General features: G+C 38.0%; 3 protein-coding genes and 1 long non-coding RNA gene across 4 annotated transcripts; 2 read left to right on the top strand and 2 right to left on the bottom strand.

Annotated features, from left to right (window-relative positions):
• Positions 1–10,027: 10,027 nt before the first annotated feature.
• Positions 10,028–12,151, top strand: LOC105275425. The gene is made up of 2 exons (XM_011332239.3): positions 10,028–10,151; positions 11,379–12,151. The coding sequence occupies exons 1-2, from the start codon at positions 10,098–10,100 to the stop codon at positions 11,844–11,846; spliced, it is 522 nt and encodes a 173-aa protein (XP_011330541.1). The 5' UTR covers positions 10,028–10,097; the 3' UTR covers positions 11,847–12,151.
• Positions 12,152–15,332: 3,181 nt separating this feature from the next.
• Positions 15,333–16,127, bottom strand: LOC105275438. Its single transcript, XM_011332262.3, has 3 exons — positions 16,116–16,127; positions 15,619–15,974; positions 15,333–15,414 (listed from the first exon to the last, which is right to left on the bottom strand). Exons 1-3 carry the CDS (start codon positions 16,125–16,127, stop codon positions 15,333–15,335), a joined length of 450 nt encoding a protein of 149 aa, XP_011330564.2.
• Positions 16,128–17,138: 1,011 nt separating this feature from the next.
• Positions 17,139–20,202, bottom strand: LOC105275424 (cuticlin-2). Its single transcript, XM_011332238.3, has 2 exons — positions 19,352–20,202; positions 17,139–19,071 (listed from the first exon to the last, which is right to left on the bottom strand). The coding sequence occupies exons 1-2, from the start codon at positions 19,671–19,673 to the stop codon at positions 18,911–18,913; spliced, it is 483 nt and encodes a 160-aa protein (XP_011330540.1). The 5' UTR covers positions 19,674–20,202; the 3' UTR covers positions 17,139–18,910.
• A 2,288-nt stretch (positions 20,203–22,490) lies between these two features.
• Positions 22,491–24,855, top strand: LOC113561637. Its single transcript, XR_003406329.1, has 2 exons — positions 22,491–22,701; positions 23,369–24,855. It is a non-coding gene; the product is annotated as an uncharacterized LOC113561637 (long non-coding RNA).
• The last annotated feature ends 1,140 nt before the right edge of the window (positions 24,856–25,995 follow it).

Here is a 25,995-nt window from a genome sequence, read left to right as displayed (position 1 = left end):
CAAGTTTCCAAGTACTTTGGCCGAAGTGCAGTCGAACACAGCGCAGGAGTTGCTCACACACCCGGAGGATGGCGACATGCTCGATGCAACTAATGCGGTTCTCTTTTCTTGTTATTATAAAATACAAATGTGCACACTCTTTATATGATATACGGAAATAATAGAAAACAATATTGCGCAATGCGATTGATGACCAACATAATTTTTACAGCACTCTGATGGCTCGATAAATATAACATCTCCTGCATATATATTAATAAAAATAAAATTAGAAGTTTGAATAAATATTATTCTGACTACAAATATTTCCAAATATACAGGGTGAGTCACCTAACTTGACGACCTTAAATAAATCGTAACATATGTGCTATATGAAAAACTTGTTCTAACAAAAGTTGCATAGTACGAAGGGGGACACATAGTGCAATAATCATTTGTTTGCTATCTTTCTTTTTTATCGAAATATGAAGGTCACCTTCAGTTTTTTAAATGGGATGCTCAACATTTTTTCTCGGATTCCGATAGAATGTCCAACGCTGAGTAAAAAAGTATTATACTGGTTAGGGTGTAAAGTTAATAGTTACTGAGATAATTGTAAACGACTTATCCTAATTTGCGATCACGTTCAATCAACGGAACTGTTAGATGGCGAGGGGACAACTATGTAATCGCAAATCGTGTTTATAAACACAGTTCTTCTTAGATATTAGACATGTGATTGATGCGTTAAACGTAGTACAGTCAGAATTGTACATGAGAACGGTGCTATTGGAGCAATATGAAATTCAGTAATAAAGAAAAGTACGATATGATAATTGTTTATGGGATGTGCGAAGAAAATGCTGTGAGGGCTAAACATTTGTACGCAGAGAAATATCCTGATCGAAATCAACCGTCGCATTCTACCTTTCTAAGACTCAGTTAAATGCTGAGAGAAACTGGCAGCTTTAATGTACAGAAACGCAAACGCAATAAACATGCAACAAACGAAGACAATACTACTTGTGTTTTAGCAGCTGTTACCCTCAATCCACACATCAGTACACGGCAAATATCACAAGGCCTTCCAATTAGTCAGACAAGTATTGTGCGGATCCTTCATTCTCAAAAATTTCATCCATATCACTTGTCAATGCATCAGGAGCTGCATGGAAGAGACTTTGAAAATCGTGTACAGTTTTGTCAATGGTGTCTGCACGAGATAGACGCGAATAATGCATTTTTACAGAACGTGTTATTTACTGATGAAGCTACCTTCACAAACAGTGAACAAGTGAATTTAAGGAACATGCATTATTGGTCAGTAGAAAACCCCTTTTGACTTCGTGAAATTGATCATCAACGACGTTGGAGTTTGAACGTCTGGTGCGGTATACTCGGCAATCATATTATTGGACCGTATTTTATTGATGGATCATTAACAGGTCAGAAGTATTCGATATTTTTGTCTGAAATACTGCCAAATTTATTAGAAAATGTACCGTATCAAATTCGTTTAACAATGTGGTACCAACATGATGGTTGTCCCGCACATTACGCGCAGCAGGCACAGCGAGTATTACAAAGACAGTTTCCTAACCGGTGGATTGGACGGGGCAGTGATGTTGTATGGCCAGCTCGTTCACCGGACTTAACACCGCTTGATTACTTTCTATGGGGGACAGTAAAAAACGACGTATATCGCGAACTACCAACAACAGTAGAGGATATGTGAGAACGCATTATTAATGCATGTGCTGCTATAACTCCGGACATGCTTCAGAATGCTAATCGTTCGTTCATTAAGAGGTTACGCAGTTGTATTGAGAATGACGGACGTCAGTTCGAGCAATATTTGAAATAATAAAAGGTATTTTACAATTATCTCAGTAACTATTAACTTTACACCCTAACCAGTATAATACTTTTTTACTCAGCGTTGGACATTCTATCGGAATCCGAGAAAAAATGTTGAGCATCCCATTTAAAAAACTGAAGGTGACCTTCATATTTCGATAAAAAAGAAAGATAGCAAACAAATGATCATTGCACTATGTGTTCCTCTTCGTACTATGCAACTTTTGTTAGAACAAATTTTTCATATAGCACATATGTTACAATTTATTTAAGGTCGTCAAGTTAGGTGACTCACCCTGTATATACACTTATTATAGATAAATATATTTGTATCATTTCCGACTTCCAAGAAATTCTGAGGTTCGACATGATAGCCTACAGTATTTTCCGAGCACTGAAAAATTATATATACATATTACTATTTTATATAAAATTTATATATTATTTTACATATATTGTATATTATATTAATATATAATATTAATTATAGGTATATGTAATGTGTATATTACGAGTATATTAATTTCGCATTATAATATATATTTTAATATAGATAGAATCTTTACCGTGCATGGGTAATTCTAAATTTCGTCTTGAGATCTCCTCAGACATCGAAGATTTTAATAATTTAACAGAAACTAATGCTTTTTTTGTATAAGCAATTCATATTAAGCATAGAGATATATGTCTTTGTTACTTTTAATGTACTCTTTGTTCTTCTCATTTTAATAAAAACTTTTCTCATTAAGTACGAACGTGAATAATCTTTTTGGCGCTTTTTAAATGATTCCGTTTATGTCGCTAATCAGTGTCTAGAATAAAAGACGCATATATGGACCGCAAGTAATTAATCGCGCTCAAACAAATTCGCAGATTATATTACTCGGTGATAACGTAAAAGTCGCCTCGATTTCCATACAACTTCTGCGAATGATCCGTCTGGTACCATTTTCTCTGGTGAATCCATTTCAGACCGATGCGACGTTCCCAACTCGTTCGTCATCGATTTCGCACCGATCGCGGCCGGCCAAGGGTGAACTTTCAGCCGCACAAATTAAAACCATTACTAATGGCACGGAGCCCCGACAGGAAACCAGCCCTTATCCCGGAGAAATAATTCGCCGGAGCACTCGCATTGACAGCGGCGGGGAATTGCACTCCTCTCTGGACGCCACGGAGAACTTTGAGTGCGGTCAAACGCATCGACAGTGAAAAACGCCCGAGTCGCCAGACGCGTGGAGAATAGTGAGAGGAATTTATTATTGTCAGAAATGACAACTGTGTCTTTCGAATCCCTTGCACGTGTGCATGCGCATATACGTCAGATGAATCTTATATTATCTTACATAGTATTCATTTGGAGAGTGAAAAAAAATATGAATAGGAACATTTCAATGCGCGCTTTAAATAAATTTAAAGTTTGTAAAAGGAGAATAATTGACTATAAAATACGTAAGTGTTCTCTAGATTTTGGAATTCTACTATTAGAATGCTCACCGCGAGTTTCAAAATTCTAAAGAACTTTTGCATTTATGGATTTACGAAGTTTATATTGTTGAACTTTCCTATCCAAATAACTTTGCTACCGATACCAATGTAAAGCACAGCTGTATTTGATCGAAAAACACACAACTTTATGTAAATTATTCAATATAGTTATTCGATAAAGTCTTCAACTTCAGTTTACTGCATCTTCTATACAAAAGATATATTTTTATATTAAAGCCAGTTTTGAGTTTTCTGTATGGGATGAATACGCCGGATAAAGAATGAATTCTGCGATTTAATTTTTGGAGCCCTTTCTATGAGAAAGGGGAGCCAAAAGAATGGGTGTGACTTGGTACTATGAGGGAAAAACCGCGAGAGATTGTTGAACAGAGATGTCCTTTGGAATGCCGTGCGAATCCCACCGAGAGCTTTAGCGCAAGAAGACTTTTGGATGATATCCAGCGGCTATAGATTTATCGTCGTAAAATATAATGGTATCATTGTACATGGTCGCGTACACAAACGATTACAATGGTCATTGTCGGCATATAATTTTGAAATTGATAATTAGGATCAATGTGAATATGGTTAATTAATGTGAAATTGGAGATTCAATGAGAATTGAATTCCGTTTTGAATGCAGCTACAGTTACAATAACTGCGTTTGAATCTATACATAACGCAAGTTTATGTAACATTGACATAAATCATAAATCGTAAGCTATTTACATCTATTATATTATGCACACACCTAATTTGTCACGTATACAGAAAACAGAAAGCAGAACAGAAAGAATCTAAAAGAAATAAATTAAGATTTCTAATAGAAAAATTTCTAATAATTATTATTATATGCATGAATTCTTTTGATTTGTGTATAAATTCCTTTAATTCTTTTATCTTTTCTCGTTATGTAAGCCATATTATTATTATTTATTTATTATCCTGTTCACGCAGAATCGATTATTGCTGTGTTTTTAATCGATACAACGATCACAATAAAAGCGTTGTTGCATTAATTATTGCAGATGCTATTAACATTGTTTCTCTGTGAAACACGTCCCTTATCGCGACTCGGATGCAAGGCTTACTCGCAACTGGTATTCCAGGAGTAGTCGGTGAAATTTATCGGCGCTTTCGCAACGGAGGCCCTTCGTTGTATTGTTTTGTTGTTATCTTTAAATTGGTTTAGATTACTGCCGCGTTTCCAGCCTGGTATCTGGCCAAAGGAGATCGCCCACGATCGCCCGTGGTAATAATGATGGTGATCGCGTACAGAACGGTCGTCGCCTAACGATAAGCGACCGGTTAAATAGCAGTTAAACGCAGGCAATTAACTGGACCGCTGACGAAGATATGCATGATACAGCGACGCATGTTTTGTTTGCTGAATCATGCGAGCGAGTGTGTCATCTTCGACGTAATTTTACGCTGGCGATAATGATCGGCATTGCGTTTTATCGTTTCGGCCTGAATAACAATGCATCATTGAGCAGAGCAGGATGTCACGCTTTATCATTCGTCATTGAACGTATGAGAAATGTTGGTTTAATATTATACAATTACCGCGGTAACAAACAGTATATGTATTTGACATTTAATCTCTTATGTTGTGTACTTGACATTTAATCTCTTATTTAATCAGCGATTAATCGCATTTAGAAATCTGCATTCTTTTCTCATAATGAAAACATTCCATTATGAAGTCAATTTATGTACACGACTGACGACACGCGAATTTTATTCTTATTTATTTAACAACTATGAACCGTCTGAAAAGCGACGCTACGAATATTACACTGATCGAATTTAAAACTAATAATCTACTGATAATGGCATCGGGTAACGCGAGCTGTATGTAAAAAGCAAATTATCCGGAAAGTAGCCAGGAAAACTGGCGTGATCGTAACGAGAATAGATGGGAAATCAATGGTCCTCTTGAAATTGATAAGATGAGCATAGACTAATCGCCTTGATGGTACACGTAAAATTATGAAAAATGGCTATGTTGCGTAAAATGTTTTATTATATAAAATATAATCTATTGCAAGATGATTTATATTAACATATACAGAATACGTTTAGGTTTACATATAAGAATATCACGTTTGCCGAGTAATCTTTTCCACCGTCAAAGAAAAATCTCTTTTCTCTTACAATCTTCTAAAGAATAAGAAGGAGCTATAAGTAAAGATATTGTTTTAGAATAACGTAAGAAAAGACATATAAGTAAAACGTAAGTTTATATTATTATTAAGTAATATTAAATGCAATTGCGAATAATTTGAAAGTTAATTAAAATCAGACTTTCATTATCTACTTTTGCTTTTGAAATTTATCTGCAATTCCTTTCCAGAAATAAATTTCCCATGTGAAATAACTGCAACTATCGACACTTTGATGCCCAAATAGCTGCCATTCTTTTCAATTTGGCCTGAGCTTTCGAGAGACAAAGGACGACCATTTAGATACTCGGTGTGCGTTTTGTGTCGCTATATGGAAAGTCAAAAGAATTCGTTTCAGGTAGAAATACAAAAAATCGCGGACAATTTCTGCACCTACGAAGAAAAAAAATGATAGCCTTTAATGAACGATGTTAAAGCTTTGTGTAACTGTTTCAAAGCCCTTTGAAGAACTAACGTCTACGAAATTTAGAAATTGTCAATGTTGTAAACATCTAACGATGTTCTAACGCGCAACTTATTTTCTATAGTCTAAAGAGGCGCGACTTTCGTACAAATTGTATGAAAAAGCTACAGCCTGGCGAGATCCAGTATCACGGGACCATTAATCTTCGTCTGGCGCCCCTTTGCCGTCAGATTAAGATCCTCCTTAGGTTTCTCCTACATCTCTCGCAATGGCGTAGCGAAAGGGCGAATGTTAAAAGAGTCTCTTGACGAATATAAACTCTTCGAAGGGCTCTTGATTTGGTACTACAGTCAGAGTTAATATTACCGTCGAGATTAAGTCCCGAGATACATCTTCAGCGCTAATTGGAACATGAAATCTTACGTACCCGGGCACCCTGATAATAAATCGGACAGATAATTAATCGCGTTCTGTGGAAAGATCTGAGTATACATCTAATAATACAGACACTGACTTGTATCTTCATAATTTTCCGCATCTGAATTTACAAATTCTTAAATGAATAATTTTCATGAATAAATATTCTTACGTGGATATCAAGTACACTTACATTAATTCAGTTATTAAAATCCAAATCAAAATGAAATTGTAAACTTGTCAGGATTTAACTATTCCGCAATGTAGAATATATTTAAAAACATTTATTGCATCCATCGTCTTTGCTTTTCTCCCATTTGCCGGAAATGTTCGATGTCGAAGCGGAGTATTGACGCAATCCTTTACGCCATTGTTTACGTGTTGCGGAACGATCCTTTTAGCCAAGTGTAAACGCGGATAAATCTAAATTTGGGCGTTCGTCTAAACTGTCGGACTTATCGGTCGGCAGCCACGCGAAGTTGACGTTGTTATCGGGGATGGAGGTCGCTGCAGAAATTCACGAACGCCTCGTACGCCTCGCTGCGATCTTCCTTCGTGGCTGCGATCTTCCCTCGTGACTGCGATACGTCGTTATCCGGCGAAAGGTTTTGTTTCTCGATCGGAAACATTGCAATTTCCGTCGAGACACGTGTGTGCAGCCATCCATATTTAACATTGAGATTTCTGCAAAATCTTCCTGAATATCTTGAACCTTCGTGTTCTCCATTACGAATAAAATACGGTGCGTATGTATTTCATGACGCTGTAATTATTTTTCGGGATTAACACAGTTTTTAATAATACAATGCACGCTATTTTGTTGTTCTCCAATTATTCGGATTATTCAAATGAAATAGATCACGTGATCTGGAAAATAAAAGGATTATATATAGAAATTAATATGTATTCCCGTTATTGCTCACCAGAATTTCTGGCGATATCCTATAACAGGATATTATTTTCAAGCGTTTCGTTCTGTGCATTGTGGGCGGTCACAATGCTGAGTGCATTAGAGCAAAGTGCACACAGGGTCCGTTGCGTTATGCCATTACGAGGATTACCAGTGGGAAATGCCCATCCTGTTTTTCTCCACGCTCGCGTAAAATTGTCTGATTAATTGTATTTCATTGTTAACTCTGTGTGGCTCGTGTTCTCTATAGGCTCACACGTATTAAGATATGTTAATGTGTACTATAAAATTGCTCGTTAGCTTTGCGTATCCTGTCGTTAACGAAACATCACGAATGCGCAACATCGATGTGGATTTGTTATCAATACCTACCGACTTGCAAACTGCTCTAAAATCGTTGGAAAGTAAATAATTTTAATTAAATAATTAAATAAAATTTTAATTAAATAATTAATTAATAATTAAATGACATCTAGATGTTTATTTCATTATCTTGTAGTGCTTTTCAAATACTATTAACGATAAATTTTTGATTATTTATTATTAACTTAAGAATTATTAGCTTGAAATTATCATAACGGTTTTTCTGTTTGTGCGCTATTTACGTGCAGTTGATAAATCTAATTGAATTAGTAAAGTAATTAATAAGTTTTAATTTATAGAATAAAATCATGGAATGCGCGAAGGTGATTGTCAAATGTTGTGTAATTAGTTTTCTAATCGAAATGCAAATGAGATCAAATGCGTGTTTTGTTACATGTTGTATGTCTATGAATTTTATATTATATTTGCAACAGTGTATTATACCTAGTAATATCTATATTAGTCATTTATATCCATAAATATTGTAAACAATTATCATTAATAACTTTCATTAATATTTTTGGTCTTAAACTAGAAACGAGGGGGAAAGATAGAGCAATCTAATCGAAGTTGACTTGTTTTTCCGGATAATTCAATCGCTACATTCGTAATTGGAGAGAAAAACAAGCCAGTACGTTTCGCGTACATTTTTTTACGGCGGAAACAATAAAAACGACAAATAGATCAATCTTCCCATCATGGATTAGTGATTCCGCAGTCAGCGCAGACCATTCACGTCGAATACGCTTTCGTTCGCGTTGCCATTTGTGTATTTTGCGAACTCGTGCGTTTTTCGTGCGTTTCGTTGCGTGCAATCGCTAAATCATCCTGTAACGATGACGCAAAATATAGTTCAAGAATGAATCGTGGCTTCACGGTAATTCTGATATATTGGTTGACATCTCATAATGCAATGTCGCGTAACGCAGAGCTCGTTTGTGTGAATTCCCATGCGTTACTGCGTGACGATTTCGCGATGTGAAGATTACGCTCGAGCGTGCACGCGTTGTCGCATCGTGCCATAATTTTCGATAATTTCCGACTGCAGTATGACGGCTTCCCGATGACATAATTCTCACGTATGTCGAGGAAATAATTGGCATGTTATAATATGTAGCAGTGGCCAAGGTAGCGTTAATAGCAAAACTTAAAACGTAATAAGATGGACAGGACGTGTTGGTAAATTACACATATACAGATTTGATTTATGAATTGAAGTTCTAAATAAAAAATAACGAGAAATATCGTAACAGCACCCATACGTAGTCTTCCATCATATAATTGTGGAGCTAATTATTGCTGCATGATGAAACCTTTGTGTTATTTTAATAATAATTGCTAATTATGAAAGAATAGAAAAGAATGTTGAATATTTTTCGTAAAAAATCATGAACGCTTAATTAGACTAATCAATTTTTTTCTAAAATATTTTCAAATATCATCTTTTTTTATCTCATCTTAGCTTTTGTATGATATTACCTGTCGCAATAATCAAGCGTTCATGATTTTTTACGAAAAATATTCAACATTCTTTTCTATTCTTTCATAATTAGCATTTATTATTAAAATAACACAAAGGTTTCATCATGCAGCAATAATTAACTCCACAATTATATGATGGAAGACTACGTATGGGTGCTGTTACGATATTTCTCGTTATTTTCTATTTAGAACTTCAACGGAGAGAGGAGAGTGTCCCTTTGCGTGCAGTGAACTGTACGCCGCACTGCATGTTCGCAGCACTGCAGATAATCAATTTTGTCCCAATTAAAATTTACAACAGCCGAGCGCTGCTGAATACTACATGCAGGCTGACAACCGCATTATCGAAACTTTCGGTACACTATCGTTCTCTTATTTTCAAAAAGTTAGGAAAATTATTTCAAAATTATTATTCTCACATTTTAACACGTATCGTTACGTGCAATACTTCTTTCTAAAAAGAACTTGCTGTAATCACTCTATTCCAAATATTTTCTTAAACAGCTTCATAAATATTGAAATATTGTAATAATTATTCTCATAAAACTAAACTTTTCAATTTATATGGAATATATAATTCTTTGAATTCTTACCTGATAACTTATTCGGATTTGTGAATTCAGACACCGAAGCAAATTTCGTTGGCGCGGTCATTTGAGTCCAAGGACATGTCGAAACGTGAGATTGTCGCGCGAGAATTCGATTGGAACCATTATAAGCATTTCTGCTTACGTTGCCGCATCTACACGGCAATCGAAGTCGTGTCAAGAACTCAAAAACAGTTACAGAGACGAGATATGTCAATATTTAAGAATATTAAAGACACGAACGAACGAATTTATTTATATAAATTGTTCCGATAGTTTGCGGATGATAAATGTTACAAAGAGATGTATGATCTCTTTACGGTATATAAAAAGAGATTCTCGAACGAGAAAAATCAGTCAAGCGCAATTAACGATGCAAACCTGCTACATTTCAGAGTCACGTAGGACATTATTCCAGAATCATTATGGGTGCAAGAAACATTCTGTTTGCGATCTTCTTGACGATAGTTTCTACAAACGTATGTGAATACATTTCTAATTCTGATATTTCAGAGTACAAAAATGTATATTTTAATCAGAGTTTTCGATTTAATTTGCTACGTAAAATTATAATTACTTTCATGACATTTATTATCAAATTATTTAATGAATATTAATTAAATATAATTAAAAGAATATTAAGTAATATTTAATTAATAAAGTGTCGTTAAGTTGTTAACATCGTATTTTATGTTACCACATACTACAATTATGGATAATTATGTACTTTAACGGACCCAGCCCCGATGACCTTGACCTTGACACATGTTGGCAAGGTCACCCTCCTGAGTGACCTTGAAGAAGTTTTAGCCGTCGCTCGTTGTTTGTTAAAAAGTTATAAACAAAGAAAGTTTAATGATTTCGCACGAATTTTTAGCTGTCCACGTGAAGCAAGAACATGATACTAACATATGTTACAAAGGTTACCTTCCCGAATAACCCGCACTAGGTTTTAGTCGTCGATCGTTGTTTATGAAAAAGTTATTAACAAAAGAAATTTCGAAAATATAGTAGTTATTTTGAAAGAATATTGAATATTGAAAGATATAAACGACGAATATGTATATGAACGAAGAAAGGAAAGTCATTTAAAGCAGTGAATTGTTAATATATAGAATAGTTTCTTTTAATATAAGTACAAAGTATTCTTTACTTTAACCAAAAGCACAAACAGTTAAATACAAAGTATTCTCTGCTTTAACTTAACCTAACCTAACCTAAGCTAAAATTCCATCAAATATACTTTTTCGTAAACGTATATGGTATCGTAAAATTATGCTTTATTCATTAAACATTTTTGTTAATAACTTTTTAACAAACAACGAGCGAAGGGTGAAACCTAGTGCGGGTTATTCAGGAAGGTGACCTTTGTAATATATGTCAAACTCAAGTCCTTGCTTCGCGTGGACAGCTGAAAATTCGTGCAAAATTATTAAACTTCTTTTGTTAATAACTTTTTAATAAACAACGAGCGACGGCTAAAACCTCTTCAAGGTCACTCAGGAGGGTGACCTTGACAACATGTGTCAAGGTCAAGGTCATCGGGGCTGGGTCCGTTAAAGTACATAATTACCCAATTATGTTATAATTAATACATGGTATATATTTCATGTTAAAATAATTTATGGTATAATATTACACCTATTGTAATAATTGGTGGTACAATATTATGTCTATTGTAATAATATTTTACGTGATTATTTCAGGTGATAAAAGCAGCAGTGATAACGAAATTGTTAGAAGAGGAAGCTCTTCCTCGTTTTATAAATTCTATAGCGAGCTCCTTCCCTGAATTCGGTCAGTTTTCCCATAATGTTGCCTCATCAGCGGCCACTGCAGCATCACGCGCTTTCGGCGGTTTCAAGACCTACGTCGGTGGCTTGTGTAACGGTCTCAGAGATATGGATATCCCACCCAGATTTAATCTCCTGCGTTGCTTCGTTAATGAGGATTTACTCTCACGTTTTGCGCATCCTACTATTGGTGTGAATGAGGGATCCGCTGCGTCGAGCGCAGCGGCAGCGTCTGCAACTGGAGATGCTCCCGGTGGCGCCGTTGTACCGCATCTGGTACCAGTACCACGTTTTAGACGTGTTTCAGAAACGGGAGCTGTTGGCAGCGATGGTGCTTTAGCCACTGGAGCTCACGGTTCTGTTATAGCTCTCGGAAACTAGACGCAAAGTTTGCGAGACATAAATATCAGAGAGAAAAAGATCGATTTTATTTAATTTAACGTGTATATGATGCACGACGCGATGATATGCATGTGTGTAATGCGCTTAATATACTTACTGATCAAGTAAGTTGAATTAAGAGAAAGAGGCTGCAACGAGATGATAAAGTAATTGTACACTCTGTACTCTTATTCGTATTTCAACATCTAATGGCAAAGTTTCCGATTATCTTTCCCACGTAGATGTTATGCAATGTAAGATTTACGTTATGCATGCAATAAATGTAATTGTAAATGTATTTTTAATCCGCCCGCTTAAATTGTTTTTAATTCATTATACCTCTATTGTACACGCTAGTGTGCTGGAAATAAGTTTCTATAAACTACAGCGGAGAAAAAGCGCGAATATACCTCGGCTGGCATGCTGTTTTCGCTTACAGCGGTTGGAAGAAGTTCAAACGCGAAAGGGACAAACAAACGTTACCGTATCGCTCGGGTAAAGCTCAAAATGAGCCAACTAGCCTAAGTACATTTACCTAGTAAAGGCAGAATGTCGAGAATACGGTTTCCGACGAAAGATTTATGTTGTTTGCACGCTAGACTCGTACTATGTTTTGCCTCCTATACCGACACTCTAATTACTCTATTTACGTAGAAAGCAGTCAGTTTCGAGGGATCATTTTATTAGATTCTATAATTTCATAATCGCACTGATATCCCACTGTGTGAATAATCTGACTTAACATTAAATAGCGGATACATATAGAATACGATAGACTACCTGTATTACAATAAATCTCTACTGTCTTTTCATGCACAGGAAAATACGTCTATAAAACTGATATCGAGGTGCTAGAAATTCTAACAAAAGTGTCACGACGATTACGTATACTTAAGAATAACAACATAAATCTCATTGACAATAATAGCTAAAGAAAGCAATTAACGGTCACCAATGCCAACGAGTCGTGTCGCTTGACTTACCGTCCTTGGCTCGTTCCGCTCTTAACGCGTATTTCAGTTGCTATACATACTGCGTTGGAACTACTTGCCGTGAGCTAGCTAAGCAAGCCCCGCACTTTCGCCGTTTATTTGCTCGTATCTTACCGCTTACTCTGGATTAGATACGACGGTTTCTTGATGGCCAACGTGGAATTTCGAGGGACAAGATAATTCGCGATAGAAAATTATTGTGGCTGGCAGAAGCGACTATCGACTAGCGACTTGAAGCAGCGACGCCGCTACCTGCGACTGCTAATACGCCAGGCACAATTTCAGTCCCTCAGTAACTTCTATTGTTAGTACACTCTCTGTGATCAAATTAATAGTTGAGGAATACGGAATGACCGAAATCTCTATTCAGTAACGTCGAACCGAACAGAATCTTTAATTCCGAAGCGCCTCCTGTTACTTTCGTATCAAGCGTTTTCCGAATCTTCGTACATATGTCTAATGGTATCTTTTATTATTCAGACTACAACTCAGCATTTCTGCATTTTTATAATTGTACAGTAATGCGTTCCTCCATGCGGTTAGAGTTATCATTGCTGGAAAAACGACATAGAGAAAATCTGTGTCCCGCGTTGGCGATCACGAGCACACTGTATCTGCAATAGCTTGATTGAAACATAATAGTTGCATCATTGCACTGTTATTTGCGATATGTACTGGTCCGACGATTGTTCTACCCACGGGTACTCAAGTCACAGTCACAATTGGAGCACATATCATAGAAATGCAACGTGGGTTGCTTAATATATAGACTACTGCTTGTAGCTACTTTATTAGAAGAGATTAGTGTATATTATTTTTATAGTTTTAAACCGATTTAATCATATTATCATATAAAATAATAATTTTCTTTAATGAATATTTTACAAAATAAGTTACATTCGTAACAACATTCTAATATGCCTCTAATGAATTATGTTTATAAGACAGATTAACACTTGGAATCGTTTTGAGCAAAATAATTATTCGTAGATTACATTAGTTATTTGTCATTTAATTTTATATAATAAGATACATCGAAACGTTGCAAATCCGTGATAATAAATTATGCTGATTGTCGACGGATATTAATCACACATGATACATCCAGGTGTCTATATTCAGGAGAACTATTGAATCAGTAACGAATTCAATAGACAATTCCATTGCGACATTGCACGGATTCAAAGGGTTAAACCTACAAAGGCAGGTATCACAGTGGGACGCATTGTCCGCGCAAAATCATGCGAGTAATTCAGACGTATTGCTGTATACGTAGTAAATCAATGTATTCCCAATCGGATCGTATCATTTAGCTATAACTGCATCGAGTCGGACGTATCATCGTCGGGCTACTACCGTAGCGCATTCGTCCTCGTGTTCCGCATCAGCACATCGAGTGATTTGAGAACAATATCAACGATGCATCCGTCTCCTAGCCGATGAGGACTGATACAGAGTTGCGCGTACGAATTTGCATAACTCGGTTCGTCGCGGACGTGCCGTGCATGCCGGGCAGCTCGAATGGGTTGGCGTTGTTGTGTGCCTCCACGTAACTTCATCACGCAGTTCTCTTTTTGTGGAAGCCATTTGTAACAAAAAGCGATTTGTACCGTGTGCTTGTGCATACGCCATCAGAAGCATCGACACAATGTGAGGCTGATATAATTTGCACGTGCAAAATAATGCGCCCTGTTGCATTGCATCTTGCATATCTAGTGGTGGGTCTTCGTCATCACGCTCGACGGATTAAGTACGATCAAACAGGCCGGAATTGGCATTTATAGAAAATCGATGATATTTTTTCAATGATTCATCACATCATTTTACGCGTGCTGAAGTGACCAACATCCAGCAATATTATTCAGGAACAGCTCGCTGTCGCTCAATTCATATTTCGCGAGTGACACAAAAGTGCATTATGGACTAGTAGATTAAACTTTTCTCATCAGACACGCGACGGCGGATACTTCCGACATAACAAACCTCCCTTCGACCAGTCGGTTGATGAAGTACGATAAAGTTTGTTCACGCTTACCGGCAACTTCATTGATGTTTCCACGGTGACTTTTTCAATCCTCTTTTGCAAATTTTCCATGACCCTTCGCGAATTGCCAACTGCAATCTCGTCGATTTTTTTCATACAACAATTTTTGTTATTATAAACTTCTTACTATAAAAAATATCATTTATCTTTTATTATATCATTTATATAAATAAGTAATTTACAAGAAAACATGCATAAAAGGTTTTTTAGTATACAATTTTTACAAATTGTTATCGTTTTGTGGATATAAATAATTTCATACATATAATTTTAAATAATAATTTTACAAAAGTGTTATTAAGAGTTTAAAAATATGTATTGGATACTTCTATATGTCAATTAAGCAGTAGCTGGAGATAACAAATTGATAGGTAAATGAAACATTCTTTTTGACGAGAGATCGTTGGATCATCTATGTTTTTTAATGCTTTTGCATGTTTTTGTTCCATTTTACCAGATGGATTTGACCACAAGTCCATTAGTAACTACTGGTGCGACCACCGATCCCGCATGTCCAGCCGCAACGCTAGAGCTGTAACACAACAGTGTTTTGATATAGATTTGGTTATTTAAATCTGCAAAATTCTCTTTTTATGCAATTGTATATAAATGTATTTTATGTAAATTCTCTTTTTATATATAAATGTATAAAAAAACAAATTACAGTATGTATATTTTTTAAAATTATTATCTGCATCCAAATTAAGATTTTTGAAAAATACTAAAAAATGTTTACCTGCAGCAGCGCCTACAATTGCCGCTGATCCGGCAGCTGGACCACTGAACTACTGTGGCAGAACTCGCGATAGGTCCAACAATCGCTGCTAAACCAGCCGACGGTCCGACTACAGCTGTGTGGCCACCAATGGGCTCAATCACAGCTGCAGAACCCGCAGCGGGTCCGACAACAGCCACGGAAGGTGAGATTGGTGCAACCACCGTAGCCGCAGGTGCAACAGGTCCTGCAACAGCAATGCTGTTTCTTAAAGTACCCAGGACCACTGCACCATTGTGTCCCCAACTCCAGCCGACGGAGCGACGTTGACGTTCTGGACTGGCCGAAACAACTACCACTATGGTGGCGACAAAAATCTACATGGTGTAAAAGACATAAGGTGTACTGAAATGTTTAATCGATGCTGTTGTTTGCTAATTTAAAATTAAAAGTTTTGTTAGAAATTAATATAATCTTGAGACAGCCCAATCACACTGATCGATATGTAATAAATTCACCAGGCACTTCATGATTGTCAATGAAAGAGTCAGTTTATTGATACTGAACTGACGTTTAATTTCCGCGAAGCTTGACTTTATATAGTTGATCTGTGGTAATGAAAAGCTAACGGTGTAGCTTTCAACCCTGCGGAGGATCGTTGGGAATGTACGACAGTAACCGGTTGTGTAAAGGTGAGACCATGATGTATCGTGAAAATCCGGATATGCCGTTAGTCTCCGTTACCGCTCAGAAATTGTTCAAGGATACTTCACATAAGAAAAATTAATGAATAAACTAGATTATATAATTGTATTTCTAAAATTCGATCTTACCAAAACCAAGTGACCGGCTTATTGGTCCGTTCTTTTTACCTGACCGATTGAACGGAGAATCTTTTTGAAGATTCCTATCAAACGATTTACCAATTTTGATGGAAAATGTGCCACTGCAGTTTCGCCAAAACAGCTGGATACAGTTAGACGGTTGTCCATCGCACTATGCTAGACAAGTTAGAAACTGGTTAGATGAACATTATGCTCATAGGTGGATTGGTCGAGGAGGACCGGTTTTCTGGCCTCCAAGATCGCCCGTTTAACGCCTCTTGATTTTTATTTATGGGGAACTTTAAAAAATAAAGTTTACAGTACAGAAGTAATCTCGCTTGAAGATTTAAAGCAACGAATTACTAATTTAGTTACTAAGATGCAACAAAATTTTCAGGAATGTCGTACTGTAACAAATTCTGTACTACGTCGATGTCTAGCTTGTATCGATGTGCAAGGACAACATTTTGAAATGCGTCACTAAATCATTGCGTAGATAATTTTTATTTTTGTGAAAAAATCCGTTGTTACTTATCTCATATTTCTTTTCAATATTGGTTTATAACTTTGTAATAAAGCATTTCTAAGGAAACTCGATATAAGAATTTTTTCTTATTTCCACTAGTAGAATATGCTCCCGCAATTTGTCGGTTAAAACCCAGGACACCCTGTATATATCAAATTTCTCGATAAAAGAATGAAGAAAATGAGTATGTCCAATCAATTTAATATTTTATTTCGTTTGTTTATTTTATAAATTATTACAATAATCGCATAAACTTCGAATGTTTTATCGAGGATTATAGAAGTGTAGATGCATAAATTTACTTGCATCATTGTTTGCGTTTTACATTAAAGCGGGCGGCGTAGAGCTACGAGCAAGTCAGTTAGGAGATAGCGAAATTTATTTAATGTGTCATGTGGAATTGTCGCTAAGTTCAACTTTGCAATTTATCCAGCATATATTCTCATCTATTCTATTCTGAACATAACGTGCTTTTCCTTGGAACATTACTAATGAGATAACGCATATCCAGTTACATGCGAGAAAATTACGATACGACTGTCCGTTCTAGTGACAAGCAACGCGTCAGACGCAGCACTTGCTGCAGCTGCTGCGCCCGCAACGAATCCACTGCTAGTTCAGAGATATATAAAATCTAATATAATAAACACCGTCATCAAAACTAAACGTTTATTAATTGAAAAGTTTCAATTTTATATTATCCGTAAAGTTTGTAGTTACATCGGATTCAAGTAAACAAGCAATTAGAAAATTCAGTATTGTTTATTATCTATTACATATCAGCAACGTCTCGCGCGTCATAAATTTTCTTATTATATTTTCCATCAGATTCTTACCATTCTGCTGTGCTACAGTGTTTATAAACGTTTCGATCTGTATCATGTGCTTGTATAAAAGTACTTGTTGCGCGACATTACGTACATGTATATGTCGCTGAGTGCAGAGAAGGCCTCTTTGAGATGATAATGCTCGTGGATGATGCGATCATAATTTTCTCAGTTTCCAGTGAGAGCCGTATGGGAATCACGCGCAGGCGGACCATGATGCGTCGGCTCCATTATAACGTGGTGTCTTGCATTCGCGATCGTGATTGAAAATGAAGATTAAAGGACCGGCTACGTACGCAGCGGTGAATACGCGTCGGGATGCGTTGCGAAAAGGGAAAGTGGAATCAGCGCGTGGACGCCCGTTGCTTTTACGCGGAGAATACGCGACTGATTGGTCGGGGCAATTTCCTACAATTACCGGAGAAGGTGGACGGATATAGCCGCGCAATGGAGACCTCATTGTTAATGGCGTCACAATGGACCGCAAAATAGAGGCCGCTGACCGGTCATGCCAATTAGTGATTAGCTTCTAAGGAGGTACTATGTACTCTGGAACAATGGACCCCGATTACTCTCGAATATTATCTGTTTAATGAGGAATACCTCGCACAAGACGGTTGGTTTTAGAGAAGTGACATCATTCTTTAGCTCGCTCTTGAGAAATAATGTTTTCAACAGTAAGACATATTGTTTACGGTAAGAATATAATTTTATAATAGGAATTACAGTATTTATATACAATAAGAATATGCATTAGAAATTCACAAGTATTAGTTTTTGCTAATAATTATACGTTTTGCTATAATAATTTTGAAGATATTTTCTTTTATAAAGATACATTAAGTTTTGTTATAACACGTATTTATAATAATTATGCAATTTAGCTAGTTTGCAATAAGCAAACCGAAAGGAGTGTACAAACAAACTAGGAAGCTTTTATTTCAGAAGAATGCTTGCGTTTATTATTATTATATATAACACCGTATATACGAAACTTTTTGTTATGTACACGTATAACATATCAAAGATACGGTGGCGCCGAATGCCGAAAGCTGTGATGCGGTGTGGTCGAAATACGGATGTACAAGAGATCAGTCGCACGGAGGTCCTTGTTATACATTGCCGAATAAAGAGGATTACCAGTGTCCAGGTGCATATCCACGAATGATACCTCCTAGTCCACCATGGCCAGCAGCGATGCTACCGGATGGCCCGGCGATCAGAGCCGGGGCTGCGATGGGTCCGGAGAGAGCTGCTGGACCTACAGCAGGGCCAGCAAGCACTGCTCCTAATCCGCCTACAACAATCGTGAAATATTGATGCATATATTTTAATTGCATACAAGTAAATAGTAACAGATTTTTAATAATATAAAAACTTTATTGAATATAAAAATTTGTATAACAAAACCCGTATTTGTTTTTTACATTAATTCATCGGTATTAGAACCACACACTGCCAATATTTTACAATTTTCCACATTTTGGAGTAAAATTCTTTTTACACTAAATGATTTATAACATTTATTACTTTCACATCAAAGTTATCGCAATTATTACAATTTCCTCACGACTCACCGTAAGCTGGCCATCCCAAGCCTGGTGCGGCATAACCGAAAGCTGGGCCGACCACTCCCGTGTGTCCAGCAACACTGCCGGAAACGAGCGACGGTCCAGCAACAGAGCCAGTGACAACAGCACCGCCGTCGACGGCACCGGATATGCGCGCGGGTCCGACCACCGGCCCGGCGAGTACGGATGGCCCGTTAGCGGGTCCAGCGAGGGCCGCAGGTCCCAGGATGGGACCAGCTAGCGCGGCACCCAAGCCGTGGCCCAGGTAACCCGATGGTGCCGCGGTTGCCACCGACAGAGCCGCTACGAGAAGAATCGGAATGTACATGACGAGGAAGAGACAAACGCGGTCGATGATTACTGCAAAGACGTCTGGGAGGATTTGCGCCGATGGCTAAGGTGGATGTGGCTGCTACCGACCGGTGTCCAACGCGCTTTTATAGGGACATTGTCTCCCCGAACGAGCTCGGTTGCTCCCGCCAACCCCAAGGGCGGGGCACAGGACACGCCGAACATTCTTTGCCGGCTGGGCACGCTCTGCGGTGACGTTTCGTTGACTTTATCAGCGTTTAAGTCAGTCAGCGTGTCAGCACACCTAACACTTCACCTCGCCGTCCGCGTCTTGCTGTGGTGGCCCTGAGGGTCGGCTGCCCCATTTCAACGCATCCGTCTGGGGAGTCGCGCACTACGACTGTTGTCTCGATCTACTCTCGCAATTGATAGCAGCCAACAACAATAGATTGGATTGATATCTTGGCATAATATTTGCTTTTAGTACAGTTCGCTGACGGTGCGCAAGTGGAGGCATGATTACATCAGATCAGCTTGTTCAAAAGGAAATGACTGTAATTTGCAGAATTCTTTATACGTATCGCGTTTCAGAAATTCATCTGTAAAAATGTTATTGATTAATATTTTATATCTTTTAGATTTTAATAAATGATAGAAAAGTGCGAAAGAGAAATTACAGTTTATCTGTTCGTGGTTGGTGCATCATCATCGTGCGTTTCGCAATAGTCGTCGTGAAGCGTAAAGGATAAAATCACGTTAACTCATCGCAATCATCGAGTCATCGTCGACCTTGGGAATAAAGATGCTCCTGCGTATTAATCTGTCCTCTTCCTGCTTTCTTGCGGCTCGTTGGCACATTTCTGTCGACATTAGAACGATTGCACCGCATTGTGCATCCGTTTAGGCGAGGCACGGATTGCATTGCCCACGTCATCCGGACTTGGCAGATTGTCGTCAGGAATGAAGGTCCTATTGTTGTCAGATATACGGGTGTGCGTGCGTACGCGTGCGGGCGCGCTACGGTATCACTAACAAGTTCGCAACAGATCGCGAACACTGGGTGCTAGGAATTGTCATTATCAGACGTCACGTACAGCCATGAACGCAAAGGTGTCTATTGATCGAGCGCTACGGAAACTTTTCGTCGATTTTTCTATACCGCGAGTGAACCCGGTATGAGCCCATTGAATGGATTCAAAGGAACTGTCTCTGATATGTCGCAACGTACGAAAAACAACAAATTCTGTTATCAGTCTGGACGTGCTACGTTCTTTCCTTTCACCGCAATTTCTTTCTTTTTCAAAATCAAGCTGTACAGTCGTATGTCGTATATTATTGTATTTTGTAATACAGATCAGCGATGTTCAAAATTTCTCTCAACGTACGAAAAAGAATAAATACTGTTATCGGTCTGGACGTGCTACGTTCTTTCCTTTCTCTCACTGTAATTTCTTTCTTTTTTAAAATCAAGCTGTATAATCATATATCGTATATTATTGTATTTTGTAACACAGATCAGCGATTTTCAAAATTTTTCGCGATTATGATCGAATTTTTATGCAATCAGGATTCTGATGCAGTTCCAGTTGTGAATAGTCCAAAGCGAGACAACCTCAGTTTTCATCAAACATACGAGGCACCTATAATCCCCATTGAGTTGCACGAATGTATCTGTAATCGTCCTATCCATGCGATATCTTCATCATATCGAATTTCGCAATTCCGCTGCCTTCACGTATGCATTGCGTTATTTTTCTCGCGCGAAACAATTCGAAAACTAATTATCATCACGCAGCGATGTTGTCAGCAATATCGTGCGATCATCTACGTAGTTATCAAAGCATACCCGCGAAACGCGATCGGTCGGTTAGATTTTTGGCTACGCGTGCTTTGGGTATACCGGTGTCATCTCTAACCGGTTTACGATTACAAAGCCTGAAATGTGACGTAAAGGGATTATCAAAGTCCCTTACGGGCGTACACAACGCATGCATTAATCGATTACCATTTGGCTAATGGTTCTGCCGAGCCGTGTCGGTTGCAATGTTATATGTTTTCATCATCAAGGTGATCGCTGGTATCGCTGTAAATTTAGCTTCGTACATTATCAATCACCCGAGCACTGTCAAATGAGTTCTCCTTCCCGAGTATCGCAGAATGTGATGGCTATCGTTCGCTGAAAAGATTTTCAACGTACACGCGGCTCAGATTGATCGATCGCGCGATTAAATTATTCGTCCGCCAAGCGCGATAGATCGCTCTGTTGATCATCAGCTCTTCCTCGCGCGCAGAGCTGATATTAAATGATTCGATTGCGATAACATCGACTTTCTGTGCCATCATCCCAGCAATATTAATAACAGTTATCTTAATACCGTTACGCGCACCGGGTGCCTTTCTTCAATTTACCTGCGCAGCCTTCGAGTGCCTTTTCTTGACAGCAAATACCACCCCGTGGTATATTGCACCGCTGATTTACACTGCCATTCAAAGATCCCTCTCTGCGATCTCCAACCGGAGTGCACAATCGCCGTGCAATCAGAACGTCGATAAACAACGCGTCACGAAGGTGATAAAATCGGCTCCTTGAATCGTTCACTACCCCCTACTCGGCTGGGTGCGGTTGTCGTTTCCAATTTGGTTCGAGGTTGTTGCCCATTCGCCACTTCGTGCGTTTTCGATCCGAGTGATCGAGCTTTTTTTTCTCGAACCCCGTCACGCCGGGTCCGGGAGCGATGCAGGGAGGAGCCCCGCCCCGATGTCGCCGCAAGTTCACCGTCCCACGTGCCCGTTCTATTCCGTCTATAAAAGCTCACTTAGCATCAGCTTGCACGACAATGTACTTACCACCGTGATGGCTGACGGCGAGGCGCTGTTCCGAATCACGACATCCTTCGTCCCCATTGACGGCTACGGTCGATCTTTGGCCGTTTGTCTTCGATGAGATCAACGGAGAAGGAAGACAATCCGACGCTGAGGATCGATCGCGATCTTTGGGCGGCAGTTCGATCCGGAATCTTCCAGCGACGGAATTTCCATCTACGCGAGGCATGCTTGCGATTTGGGTGAGTTGGATTTATTGAAGAGTACAAATTGCTGTACGAGGATAATATAATATAATAGACATGGTAAATATTCGACCTGCGTATATCTGCAAGATTAAGACTCTTGTATTTTCGCAAGATCTCATTGAAAAAATAGTGTTCAAATATGTAACTCGCTGTTTTGTTTTAATTTAGTAAAAAAAGGCTTAATAAAACTCGCCTTTATAATTATGATATGGATTATCGAATATTATAGGATTATTATATGACATGATATATAAATGTAACGTTTTTTAAATACTTTTATGTTTTGATTATGCAACTTTTATTGGCAATTGTACTTGTTGTGCGCTGCAAACTTTTAGCAGATTATTTAATTATAATATCTATTATAGAAAAATGCGCGACTATTTTATCCGAAAATTTGTTTTTTTTGGAAATAGTTAATTTAACAGGTAATTATCGGTGTATTTCACGTGTTGGCAGCCAGATTTTAAAACTTTACCCGCAAATTAATCTCGCTGTTAATTGAGCAAACATTTAATTGTGTAATTGTGTGTGAACTTTTTTAAAAATCTCTCTCGATATGCACTATTTAACAAATCCGATAAATATGTAATCTTATTCAATCTATCCCGTTTTCTCTTTTCTCTCCAGAAGTTAATATATTTTTTTTCGTTCCCCGTAGGCATTCAAAAGAAGTACGCCGCTCGCGGATCTCGTACTGAAACTCTCATGGCCGCCGCAGGATCTATCGGTCGACCTTGCACGATCTACGGGCCGGCCCGACGTTAATAATGTTTTACACACCCTATTCGCCTGATTATTATTATCGACCACACCTCGCGCCATTTTCGCGTAGTCTTCGTATAACGCGGAAGAGGAAAGAGAAAGAAAGATGAATAGAGAGAGAGAGAGAGAGAGACAAAGAGAGACAGAGAGAGAGAGAGAGAGAGAGGAGGGGAGGGGAGAGGGAAATAGAAAGAGACAGAGTAAGAAAATGAGTTTGCCAAGAGAAAACAATCTGGCTTTCTTGCTTCACGTCCTCTCCCCAGATCGATCTCTTCAGGAATGCCACTGGCTATCCGGTAGCCGACGACGATCGGTCTCGGTCGACCCGCGACAAGACTCGTAATTTATGGCGGTAACAAAGACGAATTCACACACGCGGGACACGTCGCTTTTAGACCTTTATAAATGCGTCTAGAAGAAAGCGCGGATGCAGTGATGTTCTATCAAGGTTGCTCGACACATAGTCGATACGTATGACGACCTATCTAACTACGTGCAAATTACGTGAACTCCAGGTTGCTTATTTCACTCGATAGTTTCCAACTTGACGGTACATAACGGCATTGAATTTGATATTTAATAATGAATATCGCACGTAAACTCTTGTGAACAAAGTTTTAAAATTCCAAAACCAATCGTGCACCATCATCGGACTTGAAATTATTTAATAAAATATGAAAGATCATATTTTGTAGTGTCATATTTGGTACTTAAAATGTTGATACATTTTAGTACATGCGTGTAGATATTGTGATGAATAACGAAGTCGTTTTAAAGTAATTCAATCTTTAAAATAATCGATAGATTTTCGCAAATCGGTATTGATGGAATACTTAATGAGATACTAATCTACTTACGGTTTCTCTCAGAAAATTGATTTTATAAATCAAGCAATTTTTAAAGAAACCAATTCTGTAAAATTTAAAAGTCTTTCTTGGAAGCAAATGTCACAAGAACTATATTATTCTTGGGTACTATTTAACTTCTTATCATGAAAATGTAGATCGACTCGTTTATCGAATGCAAAGCGTATTACAGTCTTCAATCTTTTTGAAAAGCTAACTAACGTACGTTAAAAGACGAGAAAGAGCCAATAATTTTTCAGCCATCTTAAATTAAAACACATCTACCTCGTTAATTACCACTTAGATATAGTGTATAATATGATGTCTTATTTTAAACTTATAAGCGTAATTATGCATTTTATAATAAGTTATATTATCTATTAATTAAATCATATATTAAAATAATATATGATTTAATTAATACAATTAATATTACGTCACAATGTATTTGAATTACATAGAGGTATACAACTTGTAAAACATGATTAGACAAAATGTAAACATCTAAATCAATTAAATAATAATGTTTTAATAGCGCAACAAAGTAATATTTAAAAATATTACATCTATCTGAATATTTCCTTTTTTCATGCTCCTTTTTACATCGTGTACGTACATCTGGAAATTCACTCGTATCAAAAATTGCAGAGATATATATTGTTATCATATTACCGTATAATAAATTTATAGTGACTTTTAAACATAATTTCTGTCATCCTCCGATAAGATTTACCGCATAATGCCGCTAAGCGAACCTTAGAAGCTCAGCTGCAATTGGAACGATATCTTCCCACGGTTTGGGATTGCGCGTCAACTTACCGCGAACGATGTAATTATTATGGACGGCCAGTAATAAGCGATCGATTATCGCCCACTCATTGTCGATGCGTAGCAATTAACATTTGCGATTCCAATGTACAATGCGTACGTCCGTGGTTCCGTCGAACGGCATGATACGCGATCTTCCTGACGTTCGCGCGGCTTGTTGCTGCTCTAGCCATTTCTTATTCTACCCGCTTCGCGACCTCGCGTGGGCAACCGATTACAAGTGGGTGACCTTTTGGAATTTGTGGGGGTTCAGTGCATTCTCATAATGCAGCCATCGCGGCGCGGTGATGAAACGCGCCGGGATTACGTAGTCGCATCACCGCTATCTCAGCCGAGATGCACGGCTCGGGCCACGATTTTCCCATAAGGCTAAGGCCAGGTTTAAGCGCCGTTCGATATTCGGATCGCGGGAGTGCTCCCTTCCGCGGGAAGGGAGAAACGAAACATGAATGATCATATTATTTTCCGATAGTGATTCGTTCGTTAGAAAAACAAGAGAAGAGAAAGAGGGAAAGAAACGGGGACAAAGACGGACACGCGCGAATCCGGGATTAAACGTTCGTGTGACGGTCCGGTGATAGTAAATCGCGCGATAAATTACACACTCGCGTAATAGGTATCGTAAATCGCGTTTTATACTCGGCTTTGCGCAAATCCTGTATAAATTGCTTGCTAGACGCGCCGATGCTCAAATTTATATGTCGGATATCTCCTTGATATTCGATTTTCGTCCATAATTCATTATCAGGCTTCGCTCGTGCAAAGTGTTGTGGGTGAATCGCATCGGAATTGTATACTTTATTTTACTACATAACGTTAAGTGCATAATTTAAATCGGCAAAAATATTAT

The sequence above is a fragment of the Ooceraea biroi genome, chromosome 3 (genome assembly GCF_003672135.1).
Source record: "Ooceraea biroi isolate clonal line C1 chromosome 3, Obir_v5.4, whole genome shotgun sequence".
NCBI classification, from domain to species: Eukaryota; Metazoa; Arthropoda; class Insecta; order Hymenoptera; family Formicidae; genus Ooceraea; species Ooceraea biroi.
Note: the sequence above shows the minus strand (reverse complement) of the source record. Positions and strands in the feature narration are given on the sequence as shown.